This window comes from Pongo pygmaeus, chromosome 9, assembly GCF_028885625.2.
Source record: "Pongo pygmaeus isolate AG05252 chromosome 9, NHGRI_mPonPyg2-v2.0_pri, whole genome shotgun sequence".
In the NCBI taxonomy this organism is placed as follows: domain Eukaryota; kingdom Metazoa; phylum Chordata; class Mammalia; order Primates; family Hominidae; genus Pongo; species Pongo pygmaeus.
Window position 1 is genome coordinate 115690774 of NC_072382.2, and position 19920 is coordinate 115710693.

Sequence of the window (19920 nt, forward strand, 5' to 3'; positions counted from 1 at the left end):
ACCCAGGCTTGACTGCAGTGGCACAATCTCTGCTCACTGCAGCCTCTGCCTCCCAGGCTCAAGCTATTCTCCTGACTCAGCCTCCCGAGTAGCTAGGACTATAGGCGTGTGCCACCATGCCTTGCTAATTTTTGTATTTTTAGTAGAGATGGGGTTTCACCATGTTGGCCAGGCTAGTCTCAAACTCCTGACCTCAGGTGATCCACCCACCTCGGCCTCCCAGAGTGCTGGGATTACAGGTGTAAGCCCACCACACCCAGCCTGTTTGTTTGTTTTTATCCCCAATTTTAACCAATTACCCAAAGTGACTGAGCCATTGATTTCAGAATAGCACAGTGCTGGCATGCACATGCACACATGCATACACGGAGCTTGTGTACATTTAGGTTCTAGTTGCTTAATGTGAACAAGTATAAGAATCATCCCAGCCCCTAAAGCTCCTGCTGAGTCCATTTGGGCTGACCTCTAGCTCAGAAAATCTCCTGGACGGATCTAGCACACATACACCCTGCTTACGTAATACAGCTCTGACGTGTTCTCCGAGGCTTCCTGCAGTACAACTTTGCCTCGCCTAATAGGGTGGGGAGAGTACCCAACCCAAACACAACCCACTACTCCGTTTCACCTACAACTTTCCTTGAAGGATGAGGCCATCAGCTTCAAGAGAAAGTCCAGGTGGGTCTTGGTAGTCCCTGGCTCACCCAGGGTGTTTTCCTCCATCACACAGAGTCCTCGCTGTATGGAGAGCACCTGGCCCAGCCAGGAACCCTGAAGGAAGTCTGGTCGCAGCTTCAATCTATCAGCAACTACCTCCAAACTCAGGACCAGACAGACCAACAGGAGGCAGAGTGGCTGGTCCTCCTGTCCCGCTTTGACCGACTGCTCTTCCAAAGCTACCTTTTCATGCTGGGGATCTACACCATCACTCTGTGCTCCCTCTGGGCACTGTGGGGTGGCGTGTGAAGACTGAAGTGTTCTTCAATAATTGTGCTGGCACTTAGGAGAGAGAGGAGGGGGAATAATAGTGGGTTAAAAAGATTTCTGGGTCAGGTGTGGTGGTTCTTGCCTATAGTCCCAGTGCTTTGGGAGGCCATAGCAGGAGGATTGCTTGAGCCCAGGAGTTCGAGACCAGCCAGGGCAACATAGTGAGACCACATCTCTACCAGTAAATAAATAAATAAATAAATAAATACCTGGGCATAGTGGCTTATGCCTGTACTCTCAGCTACTTGGGAGGTTGAGGTGGGAGGATTGCTCGAGCCCAGGATTTCAAGGCTGCAGTGAGCCATGATTGCACCACTGCACCCCAGCCTGGGCGACAGAGCAAGACCCTGTCTCAAAAAAAATAAAATAAAAGGCTTTCTGCCTTCATTGCCTCTCCATTGAGTCCAGCTTCATGCACCTAATAGTCTGCTGTGTGACCCAAGAATCATATGTTCATGAAAATGTATAAACAGTATGAGTATACAGTAAAAAAGTAAACTTTCCTTCTTATCCCAGTCCACTCACCCAAAGTAACCACTGTTAGTAATTTCTTCCAGAAGATTTCTAGACACACACATGCATCTATGTATGCTTAAGCAGTTTTTTAAAAAATGTAAGATAGCTCCATCTTCTAGCCCTGCCTTGGCCATTTATTCAGTCACCCATTCAACAAAACCTTTATTGAGTATTAAGTCCTAGGCATTATGTTAGGCACACCAGAGAACACAAATAAGTCAGCACAGGTTATTATTCACTTGATGTGATTCCCATGGTCAACCTGGTACCAACCAACCAGAGCATAAAATTCCTGCCATATCCCTCACCTCCTGAGGCTCTTGTTACCACTTCCCAGCTAAGTCCACTGCCTCCACCCTCTTCCTGTGCCTCCTCAGCAGTGCATCCCCACTGGAGAGAACCCAGGTGCCAAGCCTTCTTTTTTTTTTTTTTTTTTGAGGCAGAGTCTTGCTCTGTCACCAGATTGGAGTGCAGTGGTGCAATCTTGGCTCACTGCAACCTCCATCTCCCGGGTTCAAGTGATTCCCCTGCCTCAGCCTCCTGAGTAGCTGGGACTACAGGTGCATGCCACCACACCCAGCTAATTTTTTGTATTTTAGTAGCAGGTGCCAAGGCTTCTAAGCCCAGTCTAGCACATAATTTAGTCCACACACAAGGGGCAACGCATGGAGTGGGAGGACAGGCATAGTTCACGGTCCTTTGCTTCAAGGAAGTTATAATCCACTGTCCCTGAACTAGTCAGCTAGGAAATACTACTCACTAAGTAGCTTTAAGAGAGATTTATTTTCTCACCAGTCTGGAAGCTAGAAGCCTAACATCAAGGTGCAAACAGGGTGGGTGGCTTTCTTCTGAGCCGTCTCCTTGGCTTGCAGGCTGCTGACTTCTTGCTTTGTTTTCACATGACCTTTCGTCTGCACATGCTCCTGTCTGTGTCCAGATTTTCTCATCTAACAAGGGCACCAGTGTTGTTGGCTTAGGGTCCATCCTAGTGACCTCTTTTAACCTTAATCACTTTTCCAAGGCTATATGTTCAAACAGTCATATTCTGAGTACTAGGGGTTGGGATGTCAACATATGAATTTTGGGGAGTGGGCAGCAGACAGAGTGGACATATTTCAGCCCATAACACTAGTGATTCTGGAGGTTTAGCAAGTCCAGATTCTGCAGAGTAGGCGGGCAGGCTGGAGACCTGGGGAAGAGTTGCAGTTTGAGTCCAAAAGTGGCAGAATTTCCTCTTCTTCCAGGAAGGTGAGTATTTTTCTATTAAGGCCTTCAACTCATTGGATGAGGCCCACTCATATTATAGCCAGTAATCTGCTCTACTCAAAGTCTACTGATTTAAGTGTTAATCTCATCTAAAAATTACCTTCCCGGAAACATATAGAATAAAGTTTGACTAAATATCTGTGTACCATGGTCTAGCTATGTTGACACATAAAATTAACCATCACAGTCCTGATGGCCCCTTAGCTTCCCATCTATGTCCACACTCACCCATCCAGAACAGGAGAGTCCTTGTCACCCTGGCACTTGGGTAACTAATCAACTTCCAGCTGATACTCTCCAGTGGCCAAATATGTATTGTGGCCTCATAACCTGAATCCTAAGATTAGAATTCAACCGCCCCACAAAATGGCCTTCTTTTTGTATTTAACTTTATTTGCCTCTTCCATTGTTTTCTATCACAGAGTCTTCAATTCAGCCAAGCCAACCCACTTGCCATCCTCTTCGGGAAAGGGTTTATTTCCATCTAAGCTTCTACTTCTATCTGACATATTCTTCTGTTGCTTCTCCAATCTGTATTTCAACTCTGTCCTAGAGCCCTGCTCAAAACAGCCTTCTTCCCCACTGCCTTTTCACCCAATCACCCCGACTCCCCACTTATCTCTACCTTTAGTCTTGCCTTACCTTATATCCTTCTCCCTTTGAATGTTTTATGCCCTTGTGTGTGTGTGTGTGTGTGTGTGTGTGTGTTTGTGGTTTGTCATGTAGACAACACACTCCTAGAATAGTTACCCTATTTTCTCCTTCTCGTTTAATGCCCCATCTATGCCCAGATCCATACAGAGTTTTATATCATATGGTGATTCTGCAATAACTATTGCCAGGAGACTCATTCTAGCTCACTGCTGATAGTGGACATATATCTAGTGTGTTTTCCCAAGTCTGAGAGGCAAAATCTATCCAAGGTCAGACCCCCAGTCTCTGGGCATCCTTCTCGCTCTCATCTGGTGCCATCATCTAAAGGTCGACGGGTAGAAAAGAGTGGGCTATGTGATAGTCATCAGTCTTAACGCTGTCAGCAGAAGACACAAAAGTCCAAAAGCTGTTTGCTAGAAACTTTTTCCAGCACTAAAATTGCCTTTAGAAAAATCTGCCCCCCTCCATCCCCCAGAAGAAAAAGAATTTAAATTCAAAGAGCCTTTACCTGCATCCTCCCTCTCTCATTACCTCCCAGTTAGTGCTCAGCGCCAATTGTCCATGAAATTCCACTGCTGCTGTTAATGAAATGAGGAACATAAGAAGTTTGTGAACAGGAAGTGTCCATGCAAACCTCCACCTGTTTCCTTCCTCATTTCCTACTTTCTACTGCTGGCGTCCTCTGCTTTGATGTGTTCAGTTAGGCATCACAGTCCCGATGTCACCTTAGCTTCCCATCCATGTCGATTCTGGCTTTCTCCACTTCCTCCTCCAGTTAACAGAGGAGGAAAGGAGGAAAAGGCCTGCAGTGAACTCCTCACTGTGGGGTGTCTCTCCTTCCCAACTATGTCATAGAGAAAGCACCAGTGTCAGAGTCAGGAGTCCTGATGATTATGGTCCTGGCTCTGCCATTATCTAGCCAGGGGACCTCCGTGAGCTTAACTTCTCAGACTTCAACTTACCTTATTTGAAATTGGGGCTGTTTATATTTGCTCTACCCCTATCACAGAGTTATGAGGATCAAAATGAAAGAATGTATTGAACAATGCTTTGAAAAGTAAATAATGGGGTGCGGTGGCTCACGCCTACAATCCCAGCACTTTGGGAGGCTGAGGTGGGCGGATTACATGAGGTAATCCTGACCAAAATGGAGAAACCCTGTCTCTACTAAAAATACAAAATTAGCCAGGCATGGTGGCACATGCCTGTAATCCCAGCTACTCGGGAGGCCGAGGCAGGAGAATCGCTTGAACCCAGGAGGTGGAGGTTGCAGTGTGCCGAGATCATGCCATTGCACTCCAGCCTGGGCAACAAGAGCTAAACTCCACCTCAAAAAAAAAAAAAAAAAAAAAAAAAAAAAAAGTTTAAAGTGCTTTGGGAAGGGGGAGGGATAGCATTAGCAGATATACCTAATGTTAAATGAGGAGTTAATGGGTGCAGTACACCAACATGGCACATGTATACATATGTAACAAACCTGCACGTTGTGCACATGTACCCTAAAACTTAAAGTATAATTAAAAAAAAAAGAAAAGTAAATAATGCATCACAAAATAAAGATAAGACCTGCTTGCTATCAACAGATGGACTCCAGTCTTGAGTTTTTGGTGTGGGATCCGATTTCCAGCTCCCTCTATCAGAATCCAGTCGTGGGCTCTGGTACTCCCCCAGTTGTTCCACTATTATAGGATCCAAAGGCCAAGGGCTGAAGCCATCACATGCCTCCTTACAGAGAAACTTGTGTGGCAAGGGTTGCCAAAGGGACTTCCCATTCCATCTCACATGAAGCTCACCTTTGTTCCATTCTCAGATGACATTGCCCAGGTTCTTTACATCAGCCTCTAACAAGCAGCCCTTTAAGAGTGAAGCCTGGCCACCAAACTGGTCCCCTGTACACTTCTCTGTCTAGTGCCAAGTGGCCTTAATTTCAACTGCAGCCCAGAACTCATTCAAAGCCCCAGAGTCAGGTCTGCATCCTGAAGCAATAACATTGTAAACCAAAAATAAAATTCTAAGGGCCCCCAGCCTTCTGAATGGACTCCATCCTTTCAGTGAGGACATCCCAAAGACTGGGGTTCAGGCCATGATGGGAAGCAGGGGTCGAAAATGCCTCATGATGCCCTCCTCCCTTTCGGAATTCAGGAAAAGTTGACAAGCACCAGAATTAACATCAATACAGATCTTAAGTCTGATAAGAAACATTTACAATCTGGCTGGGCGCAGTGGCTTACGTCTGTAATCCTAGCACTTTGGGAGGCCGAGGCGGGTGGATCACTTGAGGTCAGGAATTCAAGACCAGCCTGGCCAACATAGTGAAACCCCATCTCTACTAAAAGTACAAAAATTAGCTGCGCATGGCGGCGCGCACCTGTAATCCCAGCTACTTGGGAGGCTGAGGCAGGAAGATTGCTTGAACCTGGGAGGTGGAGGTTGCGGTGACCTGAGATGGTACCACTGTACTCCAGCCTGGGCAACAGAGTGAGACTCTGTCTCAAAAAAAAAAAAAAAAAAAAAAAAAAAAGAAACATTTACAATCTACTCTCTCTGAAGCCTGCTGCCTGGAAGCTTCCTCTGCATGATAAAACTTTGGTCTCCACAACCGCTTACCATAATCCAGACATTCCTTTCTATTGATAATAACTCTTTTAAACAATAGCCAATCACAAAAATTTTAAATCTACTTAGGATCTGAAACCTCCTGCCCCACTGGCTTTAAGTTGTCCCCCCTTTCTGGACGGAACCAATATGTATCTTAAATGTATTCGATTGATGTCTCATGTCTCCCTAAAACGTACAAAACCAAGCTGTGCCCTGACCACCTTAGGCACATGTTCTCAGGGTCTCCTAGGGGCTGTGTCACTGGCCATGGTCATGCATATTTGGCTCAGAATAAATCTCTTCCAATATTTTACAGTTTGACTCTTCAACAACATCATGAACAAATGGCACTACAGATCTCCTCCTGGAATAGTGTCCCTCTGTGGTGGGAGGAATATGGGGTGCCAGCAGCCCTTATTTGCAGAGCAGCTTTAGCTCAGCCCCTCCAAATGTTCATACATTTCATGATTCCTGTTTCATAGAGAAAGGAAACTGAGGAATAGAGCAAAAACGGGATTCTCCCAGCTGTGAGCGCGCCTACCATCTGCTCTTTCCCAGAATCCAAGGTGGTTTCAGCACTCATCAAGAAATCACAGCTCCAGTTCTGGGGACTTCACTGATGTCTAGAACAAAGACTTAGTTAACTCCCAGGCCAGCCAGGCGGCCCCAGTTCATCATGTTGTAGAACTTTCTCCTTAGTACAGCTAAAAACAGAGTCCTTGTCATACAGCCATGAAAAATTAGGCTTGCAGACACTTTGAAGGGTAAGAAAAATGCAATTTACTGGGCAAAAAGAAAAAAAAAAAAAGGAAATAGCGACGCTCAGCAAAGCGAGAGTCTGCTAGCCAGTTTTCCCACCTCACAAATTGAATTCCTAGTTACCACATCCCAGAACAGGAGAGAGAGGCCAGGATCCTCCTCCCGGCAAAGGGCACGAACTTTCCATGGCTCTACCCTGTTCTCCCAGTATGCAGGCTGGTCAGGGGTTATCCAGGGATCTTCCCCCTTTGTACTTGGCTCTCTCAATTATATTTCTTTCTTTTTTTTGTTTTTTTTTTTGAGACAGAGTCTCACTCTGTTGCCCAGGTTGGAGTGCGGTGGTGCGATCTTGGCTCACTGCAGCCTCCACCTCCTGGGTTCAAGTGATTCTTGTGTCTCAGCCTCCTGAGTAGTTGAGACTACAGGCATACGCCACCACACTTGGCTAATTTTTGTATTTTCTGTAGAGACGGGGTTTCACCATGTTGACCAGGCTGGTCTCGAACTTCTGACCTCAGGTGATCCTCCTGCCTCAGCCTCCCAAAGTGCTGGGATTACAGGCATGAGCCACTACGCCTGGCCGCAACTATATTACAAGATGACTTCTGAGTGCTGCTCTGATGACCTCCCTGAGCCTCTGCAGCCTTGAGTATTGCCAGTAATCAGGTGGCAGAGGGTCTCCCTTTCCTCCCAAGGTACCCGCCACACCTTTTGCAGTTGTCCTAGAGGAGCGGGAGCTGCCATGATAAAGGAAGCTGAGTTTTTCACCTTTTAAACCACTGTGACACAGCACGTCTCCTGTGGTCTGAGTTCCCAGCCTGGATGAGCCAGAACCGGGAAGCAGATGAAACAGTGGCCATGAGTGGAACCAGAGTGAAAGTGCCGTTGCTGAAATGCATCCTCCTCTCAGCTCAGCCTCAAGGCTTCCCCAGATGCTCTCACTTCTCAGAGATCTAATTACACATATTAAGGCAAGGTTAGTAGAAGTGGGTGGAGTCTAAATTTTATCCTGCCCTGTGGCCCTGAGGCTTCTAGGAAACTTCAGAGCTTGAGTTTTAAGGTAAAATCCACCAATCAATTCCTGCATGGTGGATTGTCTCCTCAGGGCAGACAGCCCTTCAGGAAGGCTGGGCTTCCTTCCTTGCAACCCCCTCTGTGACCCTGGGCTCCACCTCAGCCATCACTCTGTCGAGCTTAGCCTACCTTGTCCTGTTCCCTGGATCAGACTCCATCTCAGCAGCCGGAACTGCTCAGTCCTGAGTTATTTACCCGCGGAGACAGTAAGAGCTTCATAATTAGCTGAGCAACAGCATGGAGGCTTTTATGAGCAGCCACGCTCCCCACCACACTCTGGTGTCCGTAATTGAAATGACCCACGCCGGTGATTAGATTAGGGGGCTGAAGAAGCCCAGCACGCCGCCCCCAGCCCCCTCCCCCATCCTGTCGGGGAGGTGATGTAGTTAAGTTTGTGCTTCATTTGGCAGAGGCCATAAAGCAGGAATTGCAGCAAGGTTTTCTGCAGGGGTGGAAGGAACTGCTGGGCTGCGGGCGGCCTCTGTGTCAGGCAAGACTCCAGATCTGAGTGAGAGGGAGACCCTTGCTCCCCCTTTACCTCACCTCTGTACCTCTCCCACAGCCTTTGCTGGGCTTTGAAGGCCTGGGGTGTATGTAAGTCTAGCGGGATGGTCATCCCTCCTCAGTGTCACTGGTTACTCAGGCTGCATGTGGACAGCCAGCTGCTGGTCACCCTGCTCATCCTCTTTGGAGAGCACCAGGCTGAGAGCAGGGGAATCAGGTGCTGTTGGCAGTTCGTTTTCTCCCCACGTCCCTGCCCAGTCTCGGCTTGCAGCTCTTCCTTACACGAGCCTCCTTCTCTACCCCAGTCCCATTCTCCTGCGGTCTCTTCCCACCACCTGCCCCTTTTGCACGTGGGGCTGGCTTTGGCCAAGTTGTGCAATAGCTGAAGTTTCCTCTATTCCTTCCTCTTTCCCACCCATATCTACCCAGGGACCCATGTCGGCACACTGCACAAAGGACGTCTCACTGTTGTGTTCTTCCCAAATCTACCTTCCCAGACACCGTGCACAAATGAGATCAAAATCCTTCCACTGTGCCAAAGCCTTTTAAATGCAGTCATTTAAAATTAGTCTGTTCTGAAATACAAACTGGTGAAATGAGTTCATGCCACATTTTCCACCTGGGGTACATTTATCCCTAGCGTGGCTCAGCAGTGTGCTAAGTATACTGAAAGCCCCAGAATGAACATGATTTCTCTTCTAAAGCATTGGTTTTACTCAACAGTATGTTGTTAGGAGAATTATTTACTTTCCTATGAAAATACGTACTGATATTTTTTGGTGAAGAAACAAAAATTTAGAATAAAACATTAAAGATACAACTTTACTTTAAAAAATATTTTATTTTTAATTATTGGGGCACATATTTATAGGGTACATATGATATTTTGATACAAGTATACAATGTATAATGATCAAATCAGGGTAACTGAAATATCCATCATCTCAAGTATTTATCATTTTTTTGTGTTAGGAACATTCCAACTCCACTCTCTGGTTATTTTGGATTTTATTTGTTTGTTTTGAGACAGAGTCTTGCTCTGTTGCCCAGGCTGGAGTGCAGTGACACGATCTCAGCTCACTGCAACCTTCGCCTCCTGGGTTCAAGCGATTATCCTGCCTCAGACTCCTGAGTAGCTGGGATTATGGGTACACACCAGCAGGTCCGGCTAATTTTTGTATTTTTTAGTAGAGACAGGGTTTCGCCATGTTGGCCAGGCTGGTCTCGAGCTCCTGACCTCAAGTGATCCACCCACCTCGGCCTCCCAAACTGCTGGGTTTACAGGTGTGAGCCACTGCGCCCAGCCTCACTCTTTGGTTATTTTGAAATGTACAATAAATTATTGTTGACTATAGTTGTCCTATTGTGCTACTGGTCACTAGATCTCATTCCTTCTATCTAACTGGACTTTTGTACCCATTAACTATTTCCTCTTTATCCCCCCTCCCTCCCCACTACATTTCCCAGCCTCTGGTAACCATCATTCTGCTCTCTATCTCCATGAGTTCAATTGTTTTGTTTTGTTTTGTTTTTAGCTCCCACATATAAATGGGAACATGCAATGCTTATCTTTCTGTGCCTGGCTTATTTCACTTATCATAATGATCTCCAGTTCCATTCATGCTGCAAATAACAATTTAATTTTTCTTTATAGCTGAATAATATTTCATTGTATATATGTACCACATTTTCTTTATGCATTCATCTATTGATGGACACTTAAGTTGATTCCATATTAAAGATAAAACTTTAGGCTTAATGGAAGGGGATCCTGTTTGGCTCTGCCCTTGCTTTAAAATATATCATACTAATACAAAATTTGAGGTATTGACAAGGCCAACAGATCAGGAGACAATTGCTGGAAAAGATAGTTTATTACTCATAGTTCCCAACAGGGGAGCATGAGCCACACTTCACCGTGGGAAGTGGGGCATGCACAGCAGAAAACACCCAGGTTGATTACAGGGTTGGGGGGGTGGGGAGGCGCTGTGAGGAAGAGCCTTAATTGTTTCTGCGGGAAGGAGCAGGTAAGGCAGGGTAAGCAGGCTTAGGATGGGCTAGCGTGAATCGTTTCAGGGGACTCGGGCATGGCGGCTCTCCCTAGTTGTCTGATATCCAGCTCTGAGATGATTAGGGCATGTGGATAGTGGCCTGGAGTATGACAACCTGACAAAAAAGGTCACTGGGGATGTGGGCACTGGATTGGTTTGTATTTGAAAAATTTGCTTGTAGGTGAGTTGTTTACTACCTCTAGGAATTGGCTATCCCTGGAAGGGGCAGTCTTGCCAGGGTCAGCAAGGCCCCAGATGTCAAAACATCAGAATATAAAAAATAAAAGACAAGGTTAATACAGCCCCTCTGAGATTCCAGTCAGGACGTATCCTTTTCTTCTGGTTTTCTGGGTGGGTTAGCAGAAATAGGCAGCAGAACTCAAAGGACTGGCTCAAGAGGTGAAAATGTTGGATATTGTGGCAAGCATGCAGGAAAAGATATTTGAGGAAAGCAATACCTGGGCAAGACATATTCATTCCTGCATTAATCCACTCACCCACTCATTTGGTAGTAGTAGCTTGAGCATCAGCTCTGTGTCAGGGGCCTTGCCAGGTGCCAGAATAGCACCTTGAATAGGACACTCAGAGTTTCTGGCCTTGAAGGAGCTTTTAATCCAACAGAAGTGGTGTAGTAAAAATAATACATGTTTGGGGGTCAGAAACATGCATTTAAGTCACATTACAGCACAGCTACTTAAAGCTGACATGGATTTCCTCTGAGTGCAAACCTGATGGTTTGGCAGAAGCTGCCTGGAGTATTGTCTGGAGACAGATTTTTGGGCCACCAGTGGGCTCTGTGGGAAAGCATGCTGTAATGAATTAGTGCTGTCAGCCACAGGTGACATCAGGTGAGGGATAATCAGAGCTTGCCATGTGCCAAGCAGTGTGCTGATGCTTTGGGTGGCAGTATTCTAGACCATTAGAATTTCTCTCAGTAGGTAGGTAGGTAGGGAGGTAGGTAGGTAGATAGGTAGGTGGATAAATAGATAGATAGATAGATGGATAGATAAATAGAGTTATGGATAATACTAGGGATGTTATGAAAATTATATATATGAAATATATATATAATGACATCTCATAATATGTATAATCCTCATAATAACCTTAGTATTATCATTCCCATTTCACAGTTGAAAAAAGACTGAGGCGCAGACAGATTAGGTAAATTGCCCAAGATTACCGAGCTAGAAAGTGACCAAACTAGGATTCAAATCTAAGCATCCTGGGTTCAGACTCCATGCTCTTGGACAGGTGCACTCTGACTCTAGACGTGCTCCCTTGACCTCTTTCTTTTAAATAGAGACAGGGTCTCACTCTGTCACCCAGGCTAGAGTGCAGTGGCACAATCTCAGCTCACTGCAACCTCAACCTTCTGGGCTCAAGTGATCCTCCCACCTCAGTCTTCCAAGTAACTGGGACTACAGGCATGCACCACCATGCCCAGCTAATTTTTGTATTTTTTGTAGAGATGGGGGTCTCACTATGTTGTCCAGGTTAGTCTTAAACTCCTGGACTCAAGGGATCCACCTGCCTCAGCCTCCCAAAGTGCTGAAATTACAGGGGTGAGCCATCGCGTCTTGCCGAGCTTTACTTCTTAAAAGCCTCTCATATTTGCCAACTTTATATGTAAGAGGAAAGGGCTCATGTTATAATAAATTAATTTCATTTCCAACCCCACCACTCATTGGGTTTGTGACTGCGGGCAAGTTACTTCACTGTCTTAGAATCTCAGTTCTTTTCCATCTGGAAATTCTAGAAACAGGTGGGTTTTGTCTGTTTATTTGTTTGAGACAGTCTCACTCTGTCACACAGGCTGGAGTGCAGTGGTGCAATCTCAGCTCACTGCAACCTCCACTTGTCCTGAGTCCAAGCAATTCTCTGGCCTCAGCCTGCTGAGTAGGTGGGATTACAGGCGCCCACCATCACGCCTGGCTAATTTTTGTATTTTTAGTAGTGACGGAATTTCACCTTGTTGGTCAAGCTGGTCTCAAACTCCTGACCTGAAGCAATCTGCCCGCCTCGGCCTCCCAAAATGCTGGGATTACAGGCGTGAGCCACCGCACCCGGCCTAGAAAGAGGTGTTTTGCTGAAGTATTGAGAGAATAGAATAAGATAGATTTATTGTTCAGTTTTCGGGGAGTGGGGAGGGATAGCTTTAGGAGATATACCTAATGTTAAATGATGAGTTAATGGGTGCAGCACACCAACATGGCACATGTAAACATATGTAACTAACCTGCACGTTGTGCACATGTACCCTAAAACTTAAAGTATAATTTAAAAAAAAAGAAAAGATAAGATGTATTAAGTGCTGAGCGCAGTGCCTTGCATTCAGGCATTGAAAGGATAGGAATTCTTCATCACCACCTTACCACAGGGCTGTTACGAGAGCCCAGGGAGATCACATATGAAAGCGCTTTGTAAACTCGCCGGGTTTGCTCCTCAGAGTGTGGGTCCAGGACCAGCAGCATTAGCATCGCCTGCAGACTTGTTAGAAATGCGGAATTTCAGATCCTCCCAGACCTCCTGAATCTGAGTCTGATTTCCAAGTGTTCTCTCAGGGGAGTGATGTGCACATTGTCTTTGGAGAAGCGGGGATGGAAGAACGATGGAGGTAAAAGGTGAGAGCGCAGACTCAGGGAGGCCTGAGGAGCTGGGTGTTTAGGGGCAGCCCAGCGTTACATGCAGCCCACCCCTCCTGCCAGGACAGCTGGGCCCACGGGGCACCTGCCAATCACTGTGCTGCACTCGGTAATCTCCCTGCCTCACAATCAGAGCAGTCAAGCACTCAGCACAGCTGGGCGGCTGAATTATAGGCTGCAGGCAGAAGGCAGAGATGGCTCTGCGTGTGCCGTCCAAGGAGAGAGTGAGTGAAGGGCAAAGAGGGCCTCTTCCACAGCCCCCTTCCCCTGCAGCGAACACCCTCTTTTCTGGAGAACAAGACTGGGCTGCCAGCACCAGTGATCAGGTGTCCTCCCCGTTTCCCAGAGCCCACTTGCTGCCCTGGGCCAGCCTCCGGGCCCTCCTCCTTGCTGAGTTATGGTCATGGTACCTTAAGGGACCCTCTGCCCGGTGCCCTTAGTTGTGTGAGTCCCTCTTCCTGAGGGAGAAGCTTTCTTTAGCTGACTCTCCTCCTACAGATGCAGCCCTTTTGTTCATCCAAATGCTTCCCTTTCCCGGAGCGTGAAACATAAGACATCAGGTGGAGGTAGACCTGAGACCAGAGGGACCATGCGGTTGTCATCCTTCTGTTTCTCCAGTTTCTAGCACAAAGGCTGGCACAGGGCAGAGGCCTGGAGAGTTCAGGCTGAAGGAACATCCATGCCATTTTCCCCGGAACATAGCCAGCTGGGCTGCAGCGAGGGAAGTGCCTGGCCGCCATCTCCTACCAGAGCCCTGGTGGTGGAGAGTGATGGGGAAAGAATCCCAGGCGACAGGGGAGGCTGTGCTGCTGCCACTGCTCCTTCCCTTTCCTCCCAGAGGTGCCAGTGCTTGGAGGAGGCATCAGTCTTGTAGACTGGATGCTCTGTCTTCTCATTCTGGTCCCAGGCTGCTGAGTGGCCTGTTCTCCCTGCCGCCACCGTGTCTCAGCCCTGGTCCCTGGGAGGGATGAAAGCTCTCTCCATCTTCCTGATCTTCCCTTTCTGGTGATATTTCAAACACCCATTAGGTTTTACAGGGCATTGCTTCCAAGGCTATAGGAGATGGCTCTGGGGCTGCACTCCAGGCGCTTAGGTCCCCCTGAGCCTGTTGACTCCTCTGCCACGCAGCCTGTCCTCCCATCACACCCTACCCCCTTGCGCTTCAGCCACCACATCCCTCTCCCTGCCATCCTGAGCTTGACACAGAGGGCACTAGGCAGAGCCCAAGCTTGTCATTGTGGGTTTATAGGCCTGGGGTCCCCTACTCTGCCTCTTTGGGCAGCAGAGAGAGAGTGTGTGTACGTGTGTCTGAGGCAGTAACTTGAAGTTGGAGGAGAATCTAGACCAACTCATGCAAAGCTCCTGTTCTGCAGATGAGGCTGAGAGAAAATAAAAATATACCCAAGATAACACTAAAGACAATGATAATGATTACTGATAGCTACTGAAATGGGAAGCATGTATGTGTCATGCATTGTATGAGGACTTTCCATGGTGAAGCTAATTTAGCCCACATGACCATCTTCCATGGTATGTTACATTTACAAATACAGAAACTAAGGCTCAGCCAGCTTAAGAAACCTGCCTACCATCACACAATGAGTGAGTGAAAGAGCAGAATTTGGTATTAGGATTATTTGCTTGAACATCAAGCAGCTTTAGTAGCTTCCTCTGAAAAGCAAAGTGGTGAGAATAAGAGCCCACGCCCCTCCCACCCCAGGGAGCTGTGGAGGCTCCTGGGGTGGAAGCTGCAAAGGTGAGGGGTTATCATCCCCATGCAGTGTTATACCCTGCTAGGGAAGAGGCCTCCGCTCCAGATGAGAAGATGCACACATTGCCTTGGGCTAGAATACTGAGGCCCCCATGGGGGCCTCCCTGCCCAGGCTGAAGAAATGTAAACAGGAAGGGAAGTGGGGAAGGGAGAGGTGTCAGAAATGGGGCTGGGCTAGGTCAGCACGGTGGCTCACGCCTGTAATCCCAGCACTTTGCGAGACTGAGGCCAGGTGGATCACTTGAGGTCAGGAGTTCGAGACAAGCCTGGCCAACATGATGAAACCCCATCTTTACTAAAAATACAAAAATTAGCTGGGCATGTGGTGGACACCTGTAATTCCAGCTACTCGGGAGGCTGAGGCAGGAGAATCACTTGAACCTGGGAGGCGGAGATTGCAATGAGCTGAGATCATGCCACTGCACTCCAGACTGGGTGACAGAGCGAGACTCCATATCAAAAAAAAAAAAAAGAACCTTATTCAGATCACCTCATTAAGTCCTCCCCAAAACTCTGTGGTAGGTGACAGTATCCATCCTCCCTTAAGAGAGGCTGACTGACCTGTCCAAGGCATGTAGCTAGGAAGTGGCAGAGCTGGCATTTGAATGATGTTAGGACAGGCTAGGTTATTGCTGTGGTAACATATGATCCCCAAATCTCTGTGGCTTACGACAGCAAGCTCTGTGCCCACAGAGGTCAGCCCCAGCTCTGATCTTATGTCCTCGCCCTGAGACCCAGGCCGCTGCAGCCTCCATTGCGAACATCACTAGTCACCACGCCACAGAAAGATACACACGTGGCTGGGTGTGGTGACTCACGCCTGTAATCCCAGTACTTTGGGAAGCTGAGGTAGGTGTGGATCATTTAAGGTTAGGAGTTCGAGACCAGCCTGTCCAACATGGTGAAACCCCATCTCTACTAAAAATACAAGAATTAGCCAGGTGTGGTGGCAGCGCCTGTAGTTCTAGCTACTTGGGAGGCTGAGGTAGGAGAATCACTTGAACCCAGGAGGTGGGGGTTGCAGTGAGCCTAGATCATACCACTGCATCCAGCCTAGGTGAGAGAGCAAGTGAGACTCTGTCTCAAAAAAAAAAAAAAAAAAAAGAATGTTGGGCACGGTGACTCATGCCTGTAATCCCAGCACTTTGGGAGGCTGAGGTGGGCAGATCATGAGGTCAGGAGTTTGAGACCAGCCTGGCCAATATGGTGAAACCCGTCTCTACTAAAAATACAGAAATTAGCAGGGCATGGTGGCGTGCACCTGTAATCCCAGCTACTAGGGAGGCTGAGGCAGAAGTATCGCTTGAACCCGAGAGGTGGAGGTTGCAGTGAGCCCAGATTGCACCAGTGCACTCTAGCCTGGGAGACAAAGGGAGCCTCCATCTCAGGAAAAAAAAAAGATACACACGTCCTTTCTGCTCACAACTCAGTGTCCTACTGTCCTTGTCATGCAACCCACCGAACCACCACAAGGCCAGGAAGTACAATCCTTACAAGTGCCCAGAAAGGGGGAGAACCGGAATATTCGAGGCACAGTGCTCACAGTTACCACATAGTTTCCAATCACCAAGCTCAACTGATTCCCTCAGTGCACTGAGCTGCCATTTCCTCATCGGAAAGGTGGGAATAGTAATTCTACCTTGCAGGGTTGTTGTGGTGAATAAATGAGACAATATACAAAAATCTCAAGCCTAGGAACACTGAGTCGTAGCCATTAGTATGTTCATATGTGAAGTTCAGGAATACTCTGGGGCTGTTCAGTTCGACCCTTGTTCAGTGCAATGACAAATCAAGATATGGGATTTAGAAGAGTCCTCTGAAACAAGAGGACAGATTTGGGAAGTGCTGCTGCTCTCTGAGTGCATGAAACCACCTTCAGGGAACCCAGAGAGGAAGGAAAATTTCCAGGAGGACAATCAGTGGCAAGAGCCAATGTGCAAATGTGATTATATCAGCATACATACAGACTGCTGAGCGCTTCTGCAGGACTCTTCATTTAAGACTAATTAAATGCTTGGAACCAGGAAGATTGAGAGGGTCCTCTCCAGGAAGCTATTCCAGGCCAGCGAGACACTTCAGGGTCTATTTACAGAGGTGGAACGCTCCAGAGGAGGAGGAAGAAGAGGGTAGCTCAACTGAGAGCACTCCAGAGGAGGAACAGGAGGCCAGAAGGGCTGAAAATCACTCAGGATATTGCGGGGTCCTCCCGCCCCAACCTTGGCCTCCGAGGGTCTGAGGTTTTGTGTGATGTAAGAAAACAAAACTAGGGTTTGTGCTGGTGATTGCAAAATGGGCACTGCCTGTGGAATGGCATGGGTTCATTTTCCTTTGCCACGGTGAAGAATTACCATAAATTTAGTGGCTTAAAACAACACGAGTTTATTCTCTTACAGATCGGGAGGTCAACAGTCCGAAGTCAGTTTCACTGGGTTAAACCAATTCTGTCAGCCGAGTTGGTTCCTTCTGCAGGTTCTCAGGGGAGAATCTGTGCCCTTGTCTTTTTTAGTTTCTAGGGGTCACTGGCATTCTTCAGTTCATGTCCCCTTCCTCCGTCTTCAAGGCTCAAATCCAGTTTCTGCTTCTGTCATGCACAGCCTTCTCTTCCGTCATCAAATCTCCATCTGCCTTCCTTTAATAAGGACACTAAATCATTACATTTAGGACGGACCCTGGCAACCCAGTATAACTTCTCATCTTAAGATCCCTAATTTAATCACATCTGAAATTTTCCCTTTTGCCATCTATGGTAAGAGCCATAGGTCCCAGGGATTAGGACCTGGGTATATTTGGGGCCATTATTCAGGATACCACATGAAGCTTTTGAGATGGTTTGAATAGCAAAAGGGCAACAATTGTCTTAGGCCATCTTGCATTGCTCGAAAGGAATACTCGAGGCTGGATAATTTATAAATCAAAGTTTGGTTGGCTCATGGTTCTGCAGACTATACCAGAAGAATAGTGCCAGCATTTGCTTCTGGTAAGGGCTTCAGGAAACTTCCACTGATGGTGGAAGGTGAAGGGGAACAGGCTTCACATGGTGAGAGAAGAGGAAAGAGAAAGAGGGCAAGGCAGCTAGGCTCTGCAACAACCTGCTCTTGTATGAACAATTCGAGCAAGAACTCACTCATCACCATGGGGAGGGCACCAAGCCATTCAAGAGGGATCCACTCCCATGACACAAACTCCTCCCACTAGGCCTCACCTCCAACCTTGGGGATCACATTTCAAAACATGAGATTTGGAGGGGACAAACATCCAAACTATATCAACCGTGAACCCGACTGCATCCATAGACCTTCCACTTGGCCCTAGGGTAGGGGGCACCCTGCAGGCCTAGCTGCGGATGGAACCTCTGTGGTGACCCCCAGCAAGTCTGTCTACATGTCTCCCTTCAGCCATGTCGCCAGTGCCCAATAGACAGTGATATAGAGCAGTAATCATGTCATGATTACTGTCACGTAATCAACCAATGATTACATGAGTTGATTCCAAGAGACATGTCATGGAATCAACCAATCTATTAACAATCATGATTTCAGCGTCTGTGTCCTGTGGCTGGCAATTCAGACCTGGGGCCCTGCAGATTCTCTGAGTAGGAGATTCAGTCAACAAATATTTATTGAGGTCCTACTATGTGTCGGGCACTATTCCAGGCACTTGGGATAGATACATCAGTGAACAAAGCACACAGAGATCCCTGCCTTCATGGCACTAAAGTTCCATCTTTAGAGACAGACAGTAAAGAATCAATTGAAGTCAAAAGAAGTTAATTGTGTAGAATGTTAGGTGTTAATGGGGCTATGGAAAAATAGAAAAAGTAGGGCAGGGGAAGAGGGATCAGGCATGAGAGGGTGGGATGGGGCAGGTGAGAGTATTACATGGAGTAGCCACGGGAGGCCTCACTGAGCAGGGGAGATTTATGTAGACTTGAAGGAGAGGGTATTCGCCAAGTGGACATGCAGGTGGGGGAGCTCCAGGCAGAGGGGAGAGCTGGGGCAGAGGTTGTAAGTCAGAGCACAACTGGTCTGTGCAAGCAACCAGTTGGAGTGGGCAGACTGATGGAGAAAGTCACAGCAGGCCGGGTGTGGTGGCTCATGCCTGTAATCCCAGCACTTTGGAAGGCCAAGGCAGGTGGATCACTTGAGGTCAGGAGTTCGAGACCCTCCTGGCCAACATGGTGAAACCCTGTCTCTATTACACATACAAAAATTAGCCAGGCATGGTGGCAGGCACCTGTAATCCCAGCTACTAGGGAGGCTGAGGTGGGAGAATTGCTTGAACCCAGGAGGTGGAAGCTGCAGTGAGCCAAGATCACACCACTGCACTCCAGCCTGGGCAATACTCCTGGATGACTCGTCTAGTGGGTAGGGGGAAAAAAAGAAAGTCACATCAGGGGAGGACAAAGAGGTAACAGGGGCCAGATGAGCTATGAGAGCCTCTATGCAGCTAACCAGGCCAAACCTGAAAAGATGAAAGAAGACAAAGCAAATGAGGACTGCAAGCACTCTCATATGAAGCTCTCAAAAATCCTCTGAACTGGGAGCTAGTTCCTGTGTTGGGAGTTGAGTGACCTTACTTGAGTCACCTATCACTGCAGAAATTCACTTTCCTCACTTATAAATTGTGCAGCTTGCACCAAATTCATTCACTCATCTACCCATTCTACAGGCTCCTGCTAGCACCTCTGAGGCCCCAAGCACATGGACCAGCACTGCTGACACTAAGATGAGTCTCTGCCCTCTCTGTCCAGAGTCATTCCAGCTCCAACACTTGGTGCTGAAAGAATTGAGGGGTTTGTGCCCAGAGAAGAGAAGGTGTTATGGTGTAAGGACTTTCACATCAAAAAGAAGTTAGTCCCAAATGATAGGACTGGATAGGTGGAAGTTTTAGGGAAACAGTTTTGGGGGTCAGTGTAGAAAAGAGTTCTTCAAAAATGAAATGAGCTATCCTGAGAGGTCTCATCACTGGAGGTCTGCAAAGGCTGAAAGATCATTTGCTGGGATGTCATCAAGGTTTGTGTACTGGGAAGAGGCTGGACTAGATTGTTTTTAAGGCCCGAGAGAGTTTTCTCTGCTGTCTCTGTCTCTGGAGGACTTGG

General features: G+C 47.5%; 1 protein-coding gene across 1 annotated transcript in view; it reads left to right on the forward strand.

The window, feature by feature from the left end:
• Positions 1-1909, forward strand: part of HTR3B (5-hydroxytryptamine receptor 3B) — a 37257-nt gene extending 35348 nt beyond the window's left edge. Inside the window, exon 8 of the mRNA XM_054441392.2 lies at positions 728-1909. Within this exon, the coding sequence (XP_054297367.1) occupies positions 728-963 (236 nt within the window). The 3' untranslated portion in view covers positions 964-1909. The remainder of the gene's footprint in view (positions 1-727) is intronic.
• The last annotated feature ends 18011 nt before the right edge of the window (positions 1910-19920 follow it).